General features: G+C 41.8%; 1 protein-coding gene across 50 annotated transcripts in view; it reads left to right on the top strand.

Annotated features, from left to right (window-relative positions):
* NRCAM (neuronal cell adhesion molecule) overlaps positions 1–15859 on the top strand; it is a 274938-nt gene that overhangs the window by 241515 nt on the left and 17564 nt on the right. For 16 of the 50 annotated variants that reach the window (XM_072759997.1, XM_072759986.1, XM_072759976.1 and 13 more), the window contains 5 exons: positions 305–420; positions 2228–2432; positions 4266–4388; positions 5677–5862; positions 6868–6903. In XM_072759997.1, the coding sequence (XP_072616098.1) occupies positions 305–420; positions 2228–2432; positions 4266–4388; positions 5677–5862; positions 6868–6903 (666 nt within the window). The remainder of the gene's footprint in view (positions 1–304; positions 421–2227; positions 2433–4265; positions 4389–5676; positions 5863–6867; positions 6904–15859) is intronic. The other 34 variants (XM_072759980.1, XM_072759990.1, XM_072759983.1 and 31 more) reach the window with 3 other exon arrangements.

Genomic DNA, 15859 nt, shown 5'->3' with positions numbered 1-15859 from the left:
TTCCCGAAGCTGCTTAGCTTGGGAGGGACAGAGGTGGCAATTATTTTGCTCAACATTGCTGAATATATAAACAGCCTGCAATGTAAAAAATAGATTCAGAATGCTAAGGGCTGTTGCTTTTTAAAAAGAGACATTATTACTCTCACCAAGTCAAGTGAACAGATACCAAAAAATCCACTCTCAATCCTTGATAATCCATAGAATAAAGGCTGGGTCCTACTTCTAGCCAAAATTGTTAGTGGCATTTTTGCATGAAATTCAAAATAACATTGATACTTCTGCCCCCTTTCCTGTTTTTCCCCAGTCCCGATGGTGGCTCCCGGAAACGTGCGTGTGAACGTGGTGAACAGTACCTTAGCTGAGGTACACTGGGACCCCGTACCTCTGAAAAGTATCCGAGGACACCTACAAGGCTACCGGGCAAGTGAAAGGAGAAAAAAAAAAATTTTTTTTTTTTTTAGTTCTTTCCTTAGGAGCAGATGCACTTCTCTTGGTCAGAGGCCTGGAGAGTTCATCTGGTTTCTCACTTCAGACAGGCCATAGCTAAAGATTCCCAGCTAGGACAGAAGCAAAATCTCACTGCATCCAAAGTGAAAAAAAAAAAAAATAAAAAATAAAGGGCATCCCGGGTGGCTTAGCGGTTTAGCCCTACCTTCAGCCCAGGGCGTGATCCTGGAGACCTGGGATCAAGTCCCACATCAGGCTCCCCGCATGGAGTCTGCTTCTCTCTCTCTCTCTCTCTCTCTCTCTCTCTGTCTCTAATAAATAAATAAAACCTTAAAAAAAATCTTAAAAAAAAAAAGACAAAATAAAACAAACCTGTTTTCTCCGTTTTTCCCTCAGGTGATCTAAAATTCTTCCAACTAAAAAATGAACAGGCACAAAATGCAGAAAACTAGTGTTTAAGGAGCTAAAATAAAACCGAATGCACCTAGCTTTAGAGCAATGCTGACCATGTCTGTTAAACACACAGATTGTCCTGAAAATAATGTAGGCACTTTTTAAAAATGATTTTATCTTTTTACTTATGAGAGAAACAGAGACAGAGGCAGAGGGAGAAGCAGGCTCCCTCCCCTGCAGGGAGCCCAATGTGGGACTCGATCCTGGGACCCTGGGATCACGACCTGAGTCAAAGGCGGACAACTCAACCGCTGAGCCACCCAGGTGCCCTTGTAGGCACTTTCTAAAACATCATTCAGATTATACTTCAGAATCATTTAGTACCAAAAGGGTCATTATTCTGACCATTGTTTATCTGTGTTCTTGGAGAGCACAGAAAGCCTGAGGCATAGAGACTTGTGATTGGATGGACCAAGCACTGGTTTTGCACCCATGAAGAAAGTCACAGCTGTGAGTCATTAGCACTGACCCCTAGAGGTCAGGTTTTGCACTGCATAATATTCTGTTTTGGGGTTTTTTTCTCTAACGTTTCCAGATGCTGTGTATATATTGACTACTCTTGAAAATGCCTTTAAAGTTCTAAGAATTTTTTTTTAAGTTCTAAGAATTTAAGAGGACTTAAGAAACAGCAATTCTGGGTTTCTAGCCAAAATTAATCAACCCTTCACTTCTCCCTCTTTCCAAAACCTGTGCCTGCCGTTTAATATGAAAAAAAAAAAGATATTTTTAATGAAGCAATGCAGTTTGGTTTAGTGAGAAAGCCCTAGACTTGGGGTGGAGGTTGCATTGTGGCCTTTGATGGCCTAGTGGCTGGGGTCAAGCCAATCTGCGGTCAGGGGTTCATCTGTGCTAGAGGAATAATAATAAAAGCTTTACCACGACTTATAGGATTGAATTAAATGATATATTGCACATGATGTTGTATTAGCTCTGGAAAAGTATGTAAATACTGGGCAGTAATTTTTATTTTTAGGATGTTCTATACAAGTAAGACACTTCAATCGTCCTGTCATCTTCCATTCCCTTATGTTCCAGAGAGATCTATATGGGAGTCATGCTGTTCCATTTATTTCGCTCACGCTCCCCAACCCAATAGTATTCTATAGCCCAGCTGCATCACCTATTCTCAATTCAATTTCTCTCCTTGTGTCTGGGCTTCTACTGTCTTGCCTCATGATTAATATTTCTCAGTTTTGCCAGAAATCTTCTTCTAAAACACACCAAGAAAATGTTCTAGGACACAAGTATCAAACTTGAATTTTGTGAGCAAGAGGAATCTTGTTTGCTCCCTGTTGTAGGTCCCTGACTTTTGTTCTTTGTCTTTCAGATTTACTACTGGAAGGCACAGGGTTCATCGAAGAGAAACAGACGCCACATTGAGAAAAAGATCCTCACTTTCCAGGGCAACAAGACTCACGGCATGTTGCCTGGGCTGGAGCCCTACAGCCACTACACACTGAACGTCCGAGTGGTCAACGGGAAAGGGGAAGGCCCGGCCAGCCCGGACAGAGTCTTTAACACTCCAGAAGGAGGTATGGGGGTGACGTGTCTCTGAGATCCTAGAACATATGGTGCATCCTGAGACGCTTTGCATGACAGAAGGGCCCCCAACAGAGCTGGCATAGTGTCAGCTCATATGTGGCCCGAGGGCACATGGGAAGCTTCACTTTAAAATGCTGCTCCCCCCAACTCCCTCTCCTGACTTAAATTTTTCTCCCCACTGACTCACACTGTCAGAAACCTTGCTAATTTGATGCTTACTTGAGTCATTGACTTTCTGACCTGAAGTGACTTCTGTTAACTTCTCGAAGCCTCCCTTACTTCATCTGTGGATTCCCTAAGTCTTTTTGATAAAAATAGTTCACAGACAAGCCCAGTCTCGGCTCCTTTAGAGGGCTCCTGATGGGGGATGCCCACCTAGCATCCTCAGAAGGTCATCCTGTGTCCCCCACTCCCATCCTATTTCAATTGCTTGTCCTCAATCCATTGCTCCTTCAGAGGTTCAAAGCTCCTTCCTCTTGGGGCCTTCACCAGTGAGACCTCACACTGCTCCTTGAGACAGGTCAGGGAGAGTGTCATAGTAGAGATGAACCTGTGAATTAAAGGGTGAAGAAGAGCGGAAGTAATATATCAACAGACATGAGGGTATGAGACAGCATGGCTCCCTCAAGGAACTGCAAGTTGTGTAGCCAGGAATGGTAAGAAAAGAGGAAGGTCAGCAAGGGAGGACCCCTACTGTGGATGGTCCTAAATGCTACGGATGTTAACCTGTAAACCAGAGGCTCTTAACCTGAAGGCTAATCTGTTAGGGGGTCAATGAATGGGTTTAAGGCGTTCCATGAATCCCCCCATCTTGAGAGGCCGTGGAGCTCCTTAAACCATCAACAGAATCTGAACGGAGTGGCTTGGGGAAGCTAGAAGTAGGCCCAAGCCTAGGCCACCGAGAGCCTGAAGGGGGGCAGCCATAGAGAGGAGACTAGGGCATGGATATGGTTGAGATGTATGAGGTAGACCTGACAGGAGGTAGTAGCCAAAGAGACGGAGGAAACGAGGCAGGGGGAAAAAGTTCAGGTTGACCCCTTGGTGTCTGGCAAGAGTGATGGGAGAGACCATGGTGCCATTAATGGGCCTCAGTAATATGGTGAGTGTGCAGAGGGCCTCAGCGCCGGAGAGGGTGAGCTGCTGCCAGCCATCATCCTCCTGAGGAAGTGAATAAGAGAAGACCAGGCATGTTTCCTCTGGTAATTTGCCAGCCTCTGCCAGAGAGAACCTGCCACCCTGCAGGCCTTCCCCGGACTGGAGGCGGGTCTGCAGCACCAGGGCTTTTGTCCATGGCCCCAGGGTCCTGGGCGGCTGTCAGCTCTCCGGATAAGAACCTCTCTGCACCTGGGCAGGCTGGCTCACGCCCAGAGCCCAGCAGGCAGGGTGTGCTGGCTGTTTGGACACCCCTGGTTTGTAGGAGAAAACAGTTCTTAATGGTCCAGAACACAGCTGCATCTGCTCAAAGGTTTGGTTAGAGTAGTTCCACTTAGTCACCAGTCTGCTTTTGTTGAGCCACCATTTACGAAATGAGGACTGTCTCCTTTAGCAATATTGGTCTGGATCCGTAGAAAGGCAAAGTCTCAGTGTATTTTGGAGGATGGCTTTTTAATGAATCTAGATGGAAATGATGAGAAAGAAGAGAAGGAAAATAGCCAAACAAGTTCCTGTCACAGGTTTCTGCTAGTGGGTTTTTGGCTGAATCGGGAGCCAGAGTGAGACTACAGAAGACCTTGGGGGATGGTGTGAACATGGTGCAGTGTGTCACTCGAATACATTTGGAAACATCCCGAACCCTTTTGTTGACTCTGTGTTCTCATTATAAGTTCCCAGTGCTCCTTCCTCTTTGAAGATTGTTAACCCGACACTAGACTCGCTCACTTTGGAATGGGACCCACCGAGCCGCCCGAACGGCATTTTGACTGAGTACACCTTAAAATATCAGCCAAGTGAGTTCTTGGGAAAATGGAAGGGGGAAGTATGGTTTAGGAAAGAGAAAAAAGTTAGCCATGTTCTTAAAATACAAACTGGTTATTTCTTTAGAGCTGTAGGTTAGAAACATATACCTTCAAGTGGTATTCCAGAAGGAACTTCACATCCCATTTTCTAAAGACATATATGCTGTTGAAAATTAAGCAATCAGTTATAATATGCATAAAAATATCCAACCATTTGCCTAAAAGGAATTTATTCTGATTTTTAAAATCATTGAATTAAAATTGAAGTGGTTGCATTAGAATTTTTGATTTGTGTGAGATTTTAAAAATTATTGGAGGAGTAAATTAACCCTGAAAATGACCTTTTCTTTTTCTTTTCTTTCTTTCTTTTTTTTTTTTTTTTTTTGAAAATTACCTTTTTGAAAGCTCTTTCATGTTTTAGAAAATTCTGATTTTAAGCCTTTAAGTACTTGGACACATGATGAGAACATTTTGTTTGAGCAAAGTTGTGTCAAGGAAAATGGCTGAGATAAAATAGCATCACCGAAATGGAGGATATAAAGGGAAGACTACATTGTCCTGTCCTCATTTCTCTGTATTTGCAGCTTTTAAATAAAATATATTTTATTGGAAAAAAAAAGAAAATTAAGCAATCAGTAGAATCACATAGACCTTTGAGTGTGGGGTGGATGCTATTGTTGGATTAGGCAGGTGTTATCTATAACTAGAAATGATAAAACAAAAAACATGAAAAGAAAAAGGGGGGGTTCCTTTGGCACAAGGCCTCTGAGGATGAGGTTTGGGGTTATCAATATGTGACACCACCTGCAAAAACACAGAGAAAAGAAATGCGATTGGAATTCAGCTGTGAAATTCCCCTAGTTTATAAGCTGATGGGGAATATATTTCCCCCTGCTTTGCCATAGGATAGGAGCTGTCAACGGCTACCGACAGTCATGTCAGGCAAGGAGTGAATAGGATTACAAAGCGAGGGGATCCCTGGGTGGCGCAGCGGTTTAGCGCCTGCCTTTGGCCCAGGGCGCGATCCTGGAGACCCGGGATCGAATCCCACGTCGGGCTCCCAGTGCATGGAGCCTGCTTCTCCTTCTGCCTGTGTCTCTGCCTCTCTCTTTCTCTCTGTGTGACTAAAATAAATAAATAAATAAATAAATAAATAAATGGATTACAAAGTGAATGTAATCCAAGTTTGGCATTTTTGGATGACACATTTATTTATAATGGTTAAATTGCCTATGGCAATTAATGGGGAATGCACTTCTCTGTTATTTCTTATTGCCAGTTAACAGCACGCATGAATTAGGCCCACTGGTGGATCTGAAAATTCCTGCCAACAAGACGCGCTGGACTTTAAAAAATTTAAATTTCAGCACGCGGTATAAGTTTTATTTCTATGCACAAACAGCGGCCGGATCAGGAAGTCAAATAACAGAGGAGGCAGTGACAACTGTGGATGAAGGTAAGATGGGTATGTATAAAATTCCCATAACTCTAAGTGTTGTAGGCAAAAGTCTGTAACCTGAGTGTGTGCCTTCTCTTTGCTTCTTCCCACGGAGTAGCCGTCTTACCCAACTAATGCAAACGCTTTGTTGTAATTTCTCATCCTGACATCTACAGAATCAATTATTTAATTCATGTTAGAATAACTATTGGATATTTGTTTTCCGAGTCTGTGTGAAATTTTGGAGCTTACGTTAAAATGCTGAAGTGAGAGTGGGAAATCACAGCATTTTGCCACGCATGAACTCAAAGTTCACGGCAACGTTTTCTCCTGTCTACAACTTTGCGTACATACGCGCACACACGCACATACACATCATGCACATAAGTGTGCACACCGCCACACACATCTATGTAACAAATAAATAAATGTAATCCTAGTTCTGGCCTTGAGTCACTCGCCAGGAGTGACACATCCTGGTTGAGGTTTTCTAGCAAGGAATGTGAAATGGTTATTAAATAGCTCATTTATTTTGTGTTTGAGCACGGGGCGTTGTATCTTGGAATGCCATCTGGTAGAGAGGAAGCAAAATAGTCCCACTGGAGTGTCAAGAAAAGGAATTAATACTTCCTTTCCTACTTTAAAAAAATTATTTTGAAAAAATTTAAATTCATTGAGGATGTCCAAAAAATTTATGAAAGATTTTCTGATTTTGCATGTCTCTAAATTGTAAAATTACTTCAGGGTTATGATTATCTTCCCTAGCATAAAGAATTGACATTTCTACCCAAAAACTGGCTTGAAATACCCTAAGCCTTGTTACGTAATAGGAAAATGGAGTAATGTGTGGGTTTGATTGCTGGGTAAGTCTGGGGACACCAACGTATCTTTGTCCCCCGTACCTGATGTGGGACACGTCATTCTTCTTGCATGCTTTGGCCTTTTAATAAGTGTTTTTATATCGCTTTACATGCTCATGGGTGTGTTGCATCTAACTATATAGTGTCCTATTTCTGTTTCCCTTCATTAAAGCCGGTAATCTTCCACGTGATGTAGGTGCAGGCAAAGGTAAAATAATTCATCTGCATGACTTTATACATGTGTGAAATTTGCAATGTTCAACATGGCGAAGTGCAGCATGGGTTAAAAAAAAAAAAAGATATAAAATGAGCTTTGAAACACCAAATGGAAGAGAAAGATCTTGGAAGATCTTGGCTTTAAAATTAATGTCTGGTCTTTTCTACAAGTAGAAACAGCCACACACTGAATTCTACTCACACTTTTTCCACAAGGCCTGTCCCTGGTCCAAACCCTCATCTTAGCCTTTATGGGATGAGGATTGTGGCTGGCTCAGACAGGACCCAAACTGCAGATTGTCGCAAATCCTCTCTGTGGCCACACCACGGATTCAGGGTTCAGAAATATTCGTCCTGTGATGAAAATACCCTGTAAGAGCTCAGATCGGCTGAGCTTTTTCCGTCCTGATCTGATTTAGCCAGACTCCTTGTAGACACAGTGTATACTTTGCTGACATCATCCATTCGGGGTCTCAGCTTAGAGATGCCCTCTAGCTGGCCTGGGACCCACAGTCTGCCCACCAGGATCCCTCCGAGCAAGTCTTCCCATCAACCTGCATGCTCTACTCTATTGTGTTATTCCATCCTGTCTTCACCAAACTGCACACGTCTCTTCCCCCCGGGGTATAGTGGGGTACATCTGTGCTCTTTTGTTTCTCTCAGCTCTCTGGGTGAGAAAGGTGTGTTGGGAGGGCAGTGCTCGAACACACTGTGATAGGTCTAACCCTTGAGGCAGCCCCAGAGAACTCAGCCATTGGCCCTTGGCTATGGGTTGATCTCTTAGCTTTTTAAAAGAGCTGGGAGTCTTCCCAAAATTACTCAGATCTGGTGAGTGTAGGCCTGATTCAGATCTTGTATTTTTTTTTTAAAGAAATCTTCTATTCATAGCTTTGGTAAATGATAAAATGTAGACCAGATAGATTTTGAAGGGACTGAATAGGAACTATGGCCACGTTTAGTAATCTTAATAATGTTATCAGTGTGATTTTAGACTTGCAAGAACGAGGTCGTAAAAATTCAAAATTTCCTCTGTAGTGTAGAAAGATATAAACCTCCCTTTTACGTGTCCACGCCTTGCCGGGCTTAATTAGATATCAATTAAAGTCCTTGGTTGTGTTACAATAATTCCCTGCTCTGTTCCCCTGGAAACCTTTCACTGAAGCATTCCAGAAAAAGCCTGGCCTCTTTCCCGACGCAGTGGACGCGTCCCTGTGGCTCTGCCTGGAGTCTGTAGCCACGTTAATTGTGCTGTAGCAGGGCTGTCTGTGAGCGAGCCGGAGGCTCCCACTGATTTGCCATGTTAGGGGAGGGCAGGCATTCACTGGAATAAAATTACCCACCGATGATCATGAATTAAAACCAATTAAGAGAAATCTTCATTAAAATAGTTTAGAGTCTACCATTGAATGTTACTAAACTGAGTTGTGAGTTACTTATGATGATAGAGACAAGCCAAAATGGACTGTCAGAAGGTTTATGAAACCCCTAATGTTGAAATTGGATAGATCTCAGATTAAGAGGAGAAATAGTGTGTTTTTTGTTTGTTTTTTAAAAAAGATTTTCTTTATTTATTCACAAGAGACACAGATAAAAGCAGAGAGAGATGCAGGCTCCCTGCAAGGAGCTCCATACGGGACTCGATCCCAGGACCCAGGGATCACGACCTGAGCCAAAGGCAGACGCTCAACCACTGAGCCACCCAGGTGCCCCAAAGAGAAATAGTGTTTAAATGTTTTTTAAAAACCTAAGCCTTATTTTGTACCTTGCTTCTATTAACAGTGCGCTAGTCATTAAACATAACTTGCATAAAGTGATGGCATCTGCCTTAAGACTTAGCTGCTCAGGAAATAATTCATTCTCCTGGGTTTTCTTTCTTTAAAAATCTCTGTTTCTTTATTTAACCATGAATTCTATTCTCTTTATTTTTCTTCTCCATTCAGTTTAGATGCTCTCTGAGAGAGGAGAAAAAGGGAAGTTCTCTATGATCCTGCTAAATTTTACTATGTTTGTGGTTTAGCTTTTACTTTCAAAAAAGATAATAAGAGATGCTGAGAGAAAACCTGCATGTGATGTCCTCTGCTCTGGATGCATCGGCCTCTAGAGGCTTCATGTCACCTCTGATCAGAGGAGAAAAGAGACGCATCTGAGCTTACATTTTTAAAATTTTTCTTACAGATATTAAGAGATGTTAATGAAACCCAATCTTACAAATATATAATTACAAAAGGAGCATTTAAACCTCAAAGTAGGGGCACCTGGCTGGCTCAATCAGTTAAGCGTCTGCCTTCAGCTCAAGTTGTGATCTTAGGGTCCTGGGATCAAGACCTGCATCGGACTCCCTGCTCAGCAAGGAACCTGCTTTTCCCTCTCCCCATGCCCCACCCCCCACTTGTGCTCTCTCTTGCTATTTCTCTCTCAAATAAATAAAATCTTTAAAATAAATAAAATAAACCACTAAGTAGAATCCAGGACAATCCGGTCAGCTGTCCTGCACCATACCCGCCCCTTCCCTTACCACTCCTCAGTTTGAACGTGGACACCCTCCTGAGATCTTTAGGAGTCACTTATTTGGATCCATGTCCTCATTTGCGTAAGCCTTCACTGTCTGTGTACTAGTCATAGTTGTTTAGCTGCATCTGTTCAATTTCTGTGTCCTTTTTAATAGTTTCAGGGTCTGGATCCTAGGAAATAAACCTGTGAAGGCATCTATAGAAATGATCTGAAAACATGTAGCTAACAAATCTGAGTTCTGGGCCAGTGTTGCTGATGGATGGACACTGCTTTACCTGTAGCCTTTCATTTTCTTATCTTTGGGACCAGTCATCAGAACACAATTGTGAGGTGACAAGTTGGGGTACAGGAATAGGGAGAGACTAGCAGGTCAGGAGCTGAACATCATTCTTGACGTAACTAGCAGTGGACTCTGGTCAGCCAGTTAGGACAGAGCAGAGTCAGGCACCAAGGAGCCGATGACAAATCTTCTCTGTGGTCAGACTCTCACCAGAACTGTTCCCACCATTACCAGTGAGGACAAGAAACAAGGAAAAGCTAAAGAATATATGTAAACAAAAATCAAGTTTAAAGTTTGGCCTGGAGCACCTGGGTGGCTCAGTGGTTGAGAATCTGCCTTAGGCTCAGATCTTGATCCCAGAGTCCTCGGATCGAGTCCTGCATTGGGCTTCCCCACAAGGAGCCTGCTTCTCCCTCTGCCTGTGTCTCTGCCTCTCTCCGTGTTTCTCATGAATAAATAAATAAAAATCTTTTTTTTAAAAGATTTTTATTTATTCATGAGAGACCGAGAGAGAGAGAGAGAAAGAGAGAGAGGCAGAGACACAGGCAGAGGGAGAAGCAGGCTCCATGCAGGGAGCCTGACATGGAACTCGATCCCGGGTCTCCAGGATCACACCCTGGGCTGAAGGCGACGCTAAACCACTGAGCCACCTGGGCTGCCCAATAAAATCTTAAAAAAAAAAAAAAAGCCCAATGTGGGACTCGATCCTGGGACTCCAGGATCATGCCTGAGCCAAAGGCAGACACCCAACTGCTGAGCCACTCAGGTGTCCCTGTACTAGCCTTTTTTAAGGCACTGTGTATCAGGATAGTAAGACAGACCTTGCCTTTGATATGCTAAAAATCTGGCAGGTGAGACTGACACATTAAAAAAAGAGAAAAAATAGGGGCTCACGGGTGGCTCAGCTGATTGAGTGACTGAGTTTTGACTTCAGCTCAGCTTGTGATCTCATGGGTCATGGGATCAAGCTCCAAGTCAGGCCCCATTTCAGGCTCTGCACTTGGCGGGGAGTCACTTGGAGATTGTCCCCTCACTCACGCTGTCTTGCTCTCTCTCAAATAAATGGATAAATCTTAAAAAAAAAAAAAAAAAAAGTAAAAATGGATGCTAAACTCGTAATTTGAACATTTGAACAATATTTTATCTGAGCATAGAGGAGTGAACGATTTATTTTGCCCAAAGGATCAAGAAGACTTTCATTATAATAGTAATATTGAATCAGGCCTTGAAAGACAAATAGAATTTGGACACATAAATCAGGGGCATGGGGTGCATAAATGCTTGGTAGGAGGCATAAGCAAAGGACTGAGCTTTGAAAATCCACAGGATATTTCAGTTGTACCCAGAGACGGGACTGAAAAGGTAGATGAGGTCAGATGTGAATGATCCTTAATGACCACAAATGTCTCGCGAAGGAAAGAGTGTTTACCGGTGGGCAGAAATGAGCCATCGACTAAACAGGGAGTGACAGGATCACATATGCAGTTCAGGAAGCTAACATGTAGGTAGCTACGCTGGTGGGATCTACAAAGAAAGACTTAGGGTAGGGAGAGAGACTAGAGGCAGGCTTTGCAGAAAGCCCCAGTGAGAAATGACACTCAGTCCTTTGGCTGGCACGTCAAGAAAGTGGGTGAGTGGAGGGTAAAAGCAAGGGACATTGGAATCCTCTGTGATAGAAGTATGATATCTTCTCTGGCTAAGAATAAGCTAAATGCTTTTTTTTTTTTTTTTTTTTGGTTGGTTGGTTTTTGGTTTTTCGGTTTTTTGGGGGTTTTTTGGCTAAATGCCCTTCTGTTGGAAGTATTTTCACTGTGTCTTGACATCTCTCATAAATACGCCAAGACTAAATTCCTCAGTGATTCCAAAATTTCATGAAGAAAATTAATGTTTTGCCTGAGACCTTTACCACTGATGTTTTACATACATGTTCATATTTACTGTCTCTGTTGATTGATCATAGTCCTATCATTATGTACTCCTTTAAGAGGAAAATCTTAGACAATGAAATTAATTAGGTCTGTAGAAGGACCCCACATAATTCCATAATCAGTTTTGCTCTCTGCTGTTTCCCAGCCTTAGCACAGAGGGGGACTGTGCTAAGGACTATATCTCAGAGGTCAAGTGCATTATTTAATCTCTTTAACATGGAGAACTTACTCAATTTATGGTGGGATTACATCCCCATAAACCCATCATAAGTCAAAAATATTCTAAGTCGTAAATGCATTCAGTACATCCAACTTACCAAAAATAGCTTGGCCTAGCCTGTCTGACATGGGCTCAGAACACTTACATTAGCCTACCGTTGGGCAAAATCATCTAACAAAAAGCATATTTGATAGTAAAGTGTTAGTTATCTCATGTAATTTATTGACTACTGTACTGAAAGTGCGAACAGAATGGTCGTGTGGGTACAGAATGGTGGTAAGTGCATTGGTTGTTCACTCTCACAATTGCATGGCTGAGGGGGAGCTGTGGTTGGCTGCCGTGCCCGGCCTCATGAGTGTATCGTTCCACAAACCACTTGCCCCAGAAAAGATCAGAATTCAGAGTATGGTTTCTGCTGAACATGTACTACTTCTGCACCATTGTCAAGTCAAAAAATGTGAAGCCAAGCCATCATTAAGTCGGGGACTGTCTGTACCTCTCTTTCTGATCCTAAGAAATGCTATTCCATTAAGTTAATTTCAGTAGAGGCCTTTAGCTTCCAAATTCCATAATTTGGAATTTGATTTTAGAGGCTAAGTCAACCCTTTGACAGTTTCTGATTTACTATCCTAGGGCATTTTCTCTGGGATAATACATTGATCTTATTTTTGTGACTACTCAAATTAAGATATCTGTAAATATGTCATTTTTAGTTTAGGCCGCTGTGAGAAGGCCCAGAGAATGGTCAGCCTCATATAGCCAAATCATACCTTTTAATGGCTGCAGATGTCACCTTTACTCAGTAGTAGGCATATAGTGTCACATCATGTCCATAATTAGGTGTTTTAAGAAGCCATTTAGATTGTACCACAATTTTCCAGAACGTGACATGTAGTGAACACTTGGGTAAGATTGTCTTACTTTCTAGGGTATGTCAAGTAAAACACTTATTACTTTGATTCCTTCTTTTCAAATTTCTGATAAAGTATATTTGACAACTCTTTTTTTTTTTAAGATTTTTATTTTATTTATTCGAGAGAGAGCAAGCACAAGCAGGGGGGAAGGGCGAAAGACAGGGAGAAGCAGGCACTCTGCTAACCAGGGAGCCGAGTGCAGGGCCCAATCCCAGGACCCCGAGACCACAACCTGAGCCAAAGGCAGATGCCTGACTGACTGAGACACCCAAGTGGCCCATATTTGACAGTTCTCTTGGCAGCTTCTCTTCCAGTGTGCTCTAACCATCCAACAGTCTCTAAAGCTGGTATTTCTTACCTGAGATCTCAGAACTCCCCACCGGCAGATTCTTAGAGAAGATTGTGACTCAAAACAGATCAGAAGCCCCAGGTCTAAGAAGCATACTTCCTCAGCACAACACAAAGTCTTTAAGACTTGCACTGAGGGGCTTCTGGGTGGCTCAGAGGGTTAAGTGTCTGCCTTTGGCTCAAGTCATGATCCTGGAGTCCCAGGATAGAGTCCTGCATCGGGCTTCCCATTCAGCAGGAAGTCTGCTTCTCCCTCCACCCCTCCCCCTTTTCATGCTCTCTCTCTCTCTCTCTCTCTCTCGTAAATAAAATCTTAAAAAAAAAATACCACTCACAGTGAGATGATAAGTAGAATTGAGAAACAGCCACCTAGTATTCGGGTTGACCTTGCAGTAAGATTCTGTTACCTTTACCTCCAGCATTGCTCAGCTAACCCCCCTGCCCCCACATGTGTCAGTAGATGAGGGCTGATTTTTCCTGAGACTGTATCTAATGGACAACAGTTCACATCGTTCAAGACCCATGTAACAGAACTCATCAATTTAAATATTGTACATCATTAGTCCTGATTACTAATTTATGCCCTATTGCTGTTGAGTAAGCCCTAAATTTCAGCGATAAATCTAATTCTATTCGCACAATTTCAGGGTACTTCATCTTATTTTTTATTTGTGTCTCTGATGCTGCAGATCGATTCCTTGTTTGTTTTATTCTTCTATTGTATATTTATCTTAAGCAGTAAATCCCAGGATCAGCACACTTAGTGCCACAGCTGCTGAAACCAGTGCCAGTATCAGTTGAGAGTCTGAGGGGCCAGAGCCCGTGAACTTTTATGTTGAATACTATGTTGCTGGCAGTAAGAAGCAATTTTATTACCTGGTTATTTTTAATTTAGGGGATGCCTTTTAAGAGGACAAGAACCATTTTAAGAATTACCTATGGATCATTCTGAAAAATAACTCGATCCAATTAACTGAATCGTATTTATCTAAAAAACTTCTAGTGAACTGAACCATCAAACTATATATTTTACACATAGCCAGGAGTCTCTTTCGTTCATGTTATTAAAATAAAAACGACATAATATGTTCCATTGCATATGTTCTCTTCATACCTAGTCTATGCCCACAACTTGTAAACAAGAGTAAGATAGTGAAACTTATATTTGTAAGTACAAGCAGGAAAGAAGAAAAGTTCATTCACATTGGACCTTGAAGTGGCAAAGATCAGACTGACTAGTCATATTGCTCATACTACCCAATGGAATTTTATCAGAAATTGCAGCAAACTAACACCTTGAAGGGAGCATCCATTAGGTTTCAATGCTCAATGCATTCCCAAATTAGGCACCAGTGTATGCCCCATGCACATCCACAAGGAGGCAGGGCAATTTTAATTTTTAGCCATTGATGAAAACCCATGCCCGCCCCTCAGGACAGCGTGCTCTGCACATGATAAACTGGGCGGCCAAAGAATGTTATTAATAACAGCTTGAATGTTGTCCAACTTTCTGGTCAGGTCTTTATAAATAAATATATTTAGAAATAAATAAATATTAATTTTATTTTTAGAAATAACTATTCCTTTAGGAAAATGATTACTCGGGAAAAGTTTAATCTATAACTTGGACAAATTTGAAAGCATTTAAGTTGACCAAAGATTCATCTTGTGAGCCTCAATAAACAATTCTTTCCATAGTTCACTTAAACTATTTAATATACAATTCTTTTCATAAACATCGTTAGAGAAACTCAATAATTTCATAAGGCGAGATGCAGATAAAGAAGTTTCCTTTGCATTAAAAAGAAGATTTAATACAATGGGAATGTATGCAATTAATATGCGACCTGGATATCCAGTCCATTTTTCTTTGAGAACATTTTCTTGTAGTTTTTCATTTCAGTTGATTTATCTGGTATGACTAGATTTATAATCACCTAAAGCCTACACAGCCTAGATTTTGTTTTTGGCTTGAAGAGAATTTTCCTGAACCATTAATTCACTTCCAGTTCCTTAAAATATTCAAGATTGTTGTTTTCACAAAATTCCCGTAGACAAAGAAGAATGGAGGAAAGAAATTGTAAATGGTTCTTGGAGCTTCTTTAAGTTAAGGTGTGTGATGCCAGGAACATATAAAGTTTGAGTTGGTACTGAAGGGATTCTGGTTTTGTGAGTTCAGAGGATGTGTTTAGAGACAGGCCCAGGTGAGGTGCACACAAGTTCTGGCTCATACTCAGAGGTGAAACCACTGAGCGTTCCAGTTGGAGATAAGGACTTAGTGGAGTTGTGTTATGGGGAGAGTCATGAGTGTCTTTCTTTGGGGCCCAGTTGGGTTGGGACTTTGCATTTTTAATTGTCATTGGCTCTTCATAGCAAATGAATTACAGAATTGAGCAGATCATCTTCTAATCACGGCACAGACAAAAACCATTAGAGATAAAAAAAAAAAGCAGAGATAAAAATGATTCCTAACTTACATTATTTAGGTAATCCAATGTCTCCCATCCTTTACACGTGTCAGCTTTCTCTTGGAGTTAGGATGGAATTTTTGAAATGCTTTTGAAGCTAAAATAACACATTGACAAAGTCACAATGTTTTGTGGCAGAAGGACTGTAATCCAGCAGAACCCTGCAGTCTGGTTAGACAACTGATGTCAAGATTATCATACTTGAATGAGAAATTGTTCTAGTCGTGTATCTCATTGGGACCACACCAGATTGGACCGCCTGCATCATTTTCGTTATTT

Source organism: Vulpes vulpes, chromosome 5, assembly GCF_048418805.1.
Source record: "Vulpes vulpes isolate BD-2025 chromosome 5, VulVul3, whole genome shotgun sequence".
NCBI lineage: Eukaryota > Metazoa > Chordata > Mammalia > Carnivora > Canidae > Vulpes > Vulpes vulpes.
The sequence above is the reverse complement of the archived record's forward strand: the minus strand, read 5'-3'. Positions and strand labels throughout refer to the sequence as shown.